Below are 5,381 nucleotides of genomic sequence, written 5' to 3' on the forward strand. Positions count from 1 at the left end.
CGGCAGCGGCAGCGGCGGCGACGGTGGCGGCAGCGGCGCGAGTGAGTGGGTCCTGAGCCTGCGGCCCGGCGGCATCAGCGCGGCGGTGTTTGCGCCGTGGCTGGGGCGGCCGCTGGCCCAGGAGGACGTCGAGGATTTCTGGCTGCAGGCAGGCAGCCTCTTCGGCAGCGCTGTGAGCCCGAGTGGACTCGATGCAATGTTTGAGCTGCGCCGGCGCCTTGTCCACGGCGTGCACGATTTGATACTAAAAGAGACCTACACCCTGAGGATCAGGTAGCTCAGGCTCTGCAGCGAGGCGCGACCCCTGCCGCGCGACCACCCGTGGCCGCCCCGCCGTGGGTGGGCTTGACGGCTGGCGACGGTGGCGGCACCCTCCTGCGTCTTTAATAATTGTACAGGACCGCATTTGCGCGCCTCGTGCCGTCCGTTTGTCGCGTACGGAACAGAACCCCAGAGCTGTGAGCCCCTAGAGTATCCAGGGTTCACGCTGCATATGTGGTTGGGCGGCCGCGTGCCCCAGCGCCGCCCCCATCGACTAGCTTTTGGCCGTGTCTAAACACGCAAATTTGTGTTGGAAGCAGGATTTGACATCAGGGCGCCTCTTGGGTTGCACTGCGAGAGCTGGCTGTATTGCTGGCTAGCCGCGACAGCAATTGACCCCGCCACCTAGACACACGGCCGGCGCGAGCTGGGGGCGGCAGCGCGCGCATGTGTAGGGGGTGCGCATGCAGGCATATATTACAAGCGTTTTTCCAATGATTGCATGGCGTGAAAGTTTGGTGTCTTATGTGTACATGATGATGAGGCAGGCATTTGTCCCACGCCTTGCCAAGGCGCCGACCCTCCACAAAACGGCTCGAGCATTAGAGGGAGGGGTTTTGGACCAGCTGCGCCATGATGCGTTGATCAGCGCCCTGCCCGCCATGTAAAATAAAGAACGTGTTCATGTGCGCCCCACATGCACGCGGAGCGGCTAGCCGCTGCTGCGTCAGCGACGCTGCGGAAGGACACAGCTCACAGATTCCAAACACAAAACCCCCCCGGTCGTGCATATCAACAGCAGCTTTTCAACCGGCGGGCGGCTTTGCATGCAAACGATCTTCGAAAACGCACAGTCTGCCACCGACCCGTTGATTTTCGTGACGCCACGCACAGCGCGCTGCGGCAGGGCAAACGGCCGCGCCGCCCTCCGGCATCCCTGGAAAGTTTGCCGCTCAGCAAGCACGTCCCACATTCAACTCAGTGGTGCGCGCGCCGCGCGCGCCCCGGCTGCGGCTTGGGGTACTGCACAGGGTGCCCAAAAGTGCACGACACCACAAGCCATTAAGTGGGGCGGCCAACCAGCAGTCGGTCAAACGGCGCAAGGCCGGTCAACACATATCACACCTGCCAGCCTTTGGGGTCAATCGACAGTTTTGGGTGCTGTTGAACGCACCGTGGTAGCTTGCAGACCTAGGGGCCTTCTATGGTGTTAGTGTATCTGGCCTCCTTGGCTTGCTCGGTGGGTGCTTTCCCTCTGGTGTGTCGGATATGAGTGTGTGCTGTCCGAGGGACTCCGCAGGGTTCGGCGCACAGTGGGATGTTCAGGGTGAGCGTGAGACCAGTCAGAATAATAGAGCGACATTATTCTTTATTTAAAGAACGTGATAGGTGCCATCCACTGGCAAGTGATCTCCGTTCCTCCGCCGGAACGCTACGTTCGCCAGGCATTCGACTGTCGATTGGTTGCACAGCATCATATCTTGCAGCAAAGCACACTCATGATCGCTATGCATGCGAGCGCGAACAGTCGCGCAGCGTGGGCTGCGCCGCACCGCGCCCAAAACAGACGGCCGAGGCAGTTGATGGGTGCCGCCGCGCCTGCGCGGGCCAGCCGCGAGTGGGGCAGCGGCTGGGGCGGGCCTGCTGGCCAGCAGGGACAGCCAGCAAAGGCGGGCCAGCTGAGGCAGCTGTTGGGGGCAAAACCTGAGGCCGCACCCAAGCCAGACGGTCATGGGCAGCCAGCGACAGCCGCACGCAGCCCGCCGCCGCCGCGGCCGCGCGCAAGCGCGTACGCACGACTGCAGCCGCGCGACCTGATGCGCGCTTGCATCGCGCGCTTTGCCGACGACCCCAAAGCACGTGAGAGGGCATCGGCTGTGTACTCGGATTTCATGCAGGCCAACAACGAGCAGCAACGCGAGGCCGCCGGCGCCGCCGCGGCCGCCAGCAAGGACCTCTTGAGCACGCTGGCCGGAGCCGAGATGCGCGTGCTTGCAAAAGGCCTCAACTCGCCGAGCGAGCGCCAGCGGCGCATCTCGGCCGCGATCCTCGCAGCCGACGCGCTTGCGGCGCCGCTGCCGCCGATGGGCGCGGACGCCCTGCGCCTGGTCGTCACTCACTTGGTTCTCCTCGGCGTCCCTGGCAGCTGCCTGCCCGCGTCGATGCTGATGGCGGAGGCGGCGCTGCTGCTGCAGCAGCAGGGCGCGGGGCTGGCGCCTGAGGGTCCGGTGCAGCTGCAGCATGAGTATCACTGGAACCGGCCCCCCAACCTCCTCAATGTAGGTGGCTGAACAGATGCTTGCTTGTGCAACCCATGCTCACGGCCCGCCCACTGCCCGCCCCGGCCACTGCCCTGGGACGCAGCCGCTTCCAGGATCCCTTGACTGTCTTGCCCGCGCGACCCTGCCCCGCGCTTCCCGGTCCAGGCCCCGGCGTCGCTTGGGCCACCTGTGTGTGCGCCTCCTTCGCTCCCCCTGCTTTTTCGACTCGATGGTCAGACCAGCGAACCCCCACACGTGCGCGCGTCCGCGTTTGCGTGCAGGCGCATCCTGTGCACCACACCGAGGCGATTGGGCACGTCACAGCCACGGTGGCCTGGCAGCGCTGGGATGCAGGAGCGGCCGCCAACCATGTTTTAGGGGTCCTGATGTCCGGCCTCAGCCCCGCGGCGCCTGAGGGCACAGCGGAGGTGCTGGATCGGCCCGAGGCGTGCGTTTGGGCGACCCCCGAGGAGGCGGCCATGATGAGGGCCAACGGGCTGCAGCTGCGCCCCGCGGCTGACGAGGCCGGCGGCGGCGCGGCCTCTGGCGGCGAAGGCGGCGGCGGCGCGAGTGAATGGGTCCTGAGCCTGCGGCCCGGCGGCGACAGCCCAGAGACGTTTGCGCCGTGGCTGGGGCGGCCGCTGGCCCAGGCGGACGTCGATGATTTCTGGCGACGGCTAGGCAGCCTGTTGAGCAGCAGCGAAGCGGGTCCGAGTGGGCTCGATGTGATGTATGAGGTGCGCAGGTGCCTTGTCGAGGCTTTGCGCGCTTTGATATTGAGCAAACTAGGCTCGCTAAGGGTCAAGTAGATCGCTTGCGCGGTTGCGTGGGCCCTTGCAGCGCTGGGCGGCCCCTTCCGCACGTAGACCACAGCACAACCGCCTTGCCATGGGTGTACTGCGGTCCAGTGGGCCGCTGGGGATGACGGCGCCGCCAACCTGCGTGCCCAATGTACAAACAGAACCGCATTTGCACGCCGCGTTTCGGCCGTTTGCCGCGCATGAAACTGCACCACACAGCTGCAAATCCCGACAGCACCACGGGTGCGTGCTGTGGGTGGTTGCACGGCTGCACGCCCCAACGCCCCCATCCAGCTTTTGACCGTCTTTGCGTTGGTAGCAGGACTTGACATCTTCGAGCCTCTCAGGTCGCGCTGCGAGACCTTGCTGCATTGCTGGGCATCCGCAGCCACGGCGTGCCAATTGACACTGTCACCTAGGTCACCGGCCGCCGCGAGCTGGGCAGGGATAGCATCACGCGCCTTTGCAGGCGGTGCGTGCGCCGGCAATCAGCACAAGCGTTTCGCCGATGCCTGCACGGCGTGAAAGAGTTGGTGGCATATATATATGCATGCATGATGATGAGACGGCCGATCGCGCCACGCCTTGCCAAGGCCTTGGCCTTAAGGCACAGACCCTCCGCGAAACGGCCCGGCGTCTCGAGGGAGACAGCTTTTGAATTTGACGCGCGACAATGCATAGATTGTCCCCCTGTCTGCCGTGTAAAGCCAACTTAATCATGCGCGCCCCAGTCAAAGCGGCTGCTGCGCAAAAGACGTTGCAGCAGGGCATAGCTCAACACATCCATACATGACAACCACCCCCAGTGCGTTGAAAACAATTGCTGTTCATTCGCCGGCCATGCATGCAGCTAGTTTGCAACTTACCCATCATGCGACCGCGCCGCCCCTTCCCGCCCGGCAACGCGCAACTTTGTGCGGCAGGGCGGACGGCTGCGCGGCCCTCAGGCATCCTCAGAAAGCGTGCGGCCGTGCAAGCACGTCCCACATTCAATCAGTCATGCGCGCGCCGCGCGCGCCCCGGCTGCGGCTCGGGGTACTGCTCAGGGTGCCCAAGCCACTCAGTGTGGCGGCCAGCCAGCAGTCAAACCGGCGCGAGGACGGTCAATCCAAAACGAACCTGCTAGCCTTTGGCGTCAACCGCCATTTATGGGTGCTGTTGAACGAACGGTGGTAGTTTGCAGGCCTAGGGGACTTCTCATGGTGTTAGTGCATCTCACCTCCTTGGCTCGCTCGTTGGGTGCGTTCCCTCTGGTGTGTATGAGTGTGTGCTGTCCGAGGGACTCTGCAGGGTCGGGCGCACGGTGGGATGTTCAGGGTGCGTGTGAGACCAGTCAGATGAACAAAGCGACATTCATTTTGATTTTGTGAATGTGATAGGTGCGGTCCACCAGTGGCAAGTGATCTCCGTTCCTCCGCCGGGACGCTACGTTTGCCAGGGCTGGACTGTCGAGTTGATGCATACCATCATCGCTTCCGTCAAAGTACACTCATGATCGCTGTGCATGCGAGCGCGCAATGGCGCGCCGCGTGGGCTGCGCCGCACTACGCCCAAAACAGACGGCCGAGGCAATCAATGCGTGCCGCTGCGCCTGCGCGGGCCAGCCGCGAGTGGGGCAGCGGCTGGGGCAGGCCTGCTGGCAAGCAGGGGCGGCCCGCAAAAGCGGACCAGCTGAAGCAGCCGCTGGGGACAAATCCCGAGGCCGCCCCCAAGCCGGAGGCGCACACGCAACCGACGGCAGCCGCACCCGGCCTACAGTCGCCGCCGCGCGCAATTGCGGGCGGCATACTGAGGCCGCGTGAGTTCATGCAAGATTTCATATCTCGATTTGCCGCGAACCCCAAACTGCAAGAGAGGGCAGCGGCCGGGTATTCAGATCGGCTGGGCCTCCACAACGGGCAGCAGCGCGACGGCGGCGCCGCTGCCGCCGCCATCGACGCCGACGAAATGGCCCTCGTCAACAAGCTGGATGAAGCACAAGTTCGCGCGTCCGCGAGGAGACTCAGCTCGCCTAGCGAGCGCGCGCGGCGGGTCGCGGCCGCGGTCCTCGAGGCCGACG

At 64.5% G+C, this 5,381-nt stretch overlaps 1 protein-coding gene across 1 annotated transcript; it reads left to right on the top strand.

The window, feature by feature from the left end:
* Positions 1–2,078: 2,078 nt before the first annotated feature.
* Positions 2,079–2,552, top strand: MNEG_8885 (hypothetical protein; the record flags this gene model as incomplete). The annotated part of the gene is made up of 1 exon (XM_014042639.1): positions 2,079–2,552. One exon carries the CDS (start codon positions 2,079–2,081, stop codon positions 2,550–2,552), a length of 474 nt encoding a protein of 157 aa, XP_013898093.1.
* Between the last annotated feature and the right edge of the window lie 2,829 nt (positions 2,553–5,381).

This window comes from Monoraphidium neglectum (assembly GCF_000611645.1).
Source record: "Monoraphidium neglectum strain SAG 48.87 unplaced genomic scaffold scaffold01746, whole genome shotgun sequence".
NCBI lineage: Eukaryota > Viridiplantae > Chlorophyta > Chlorophyceae > Sphaeropleales > Selenastraceae > Monoraphidium > Monoraphidium neglectum.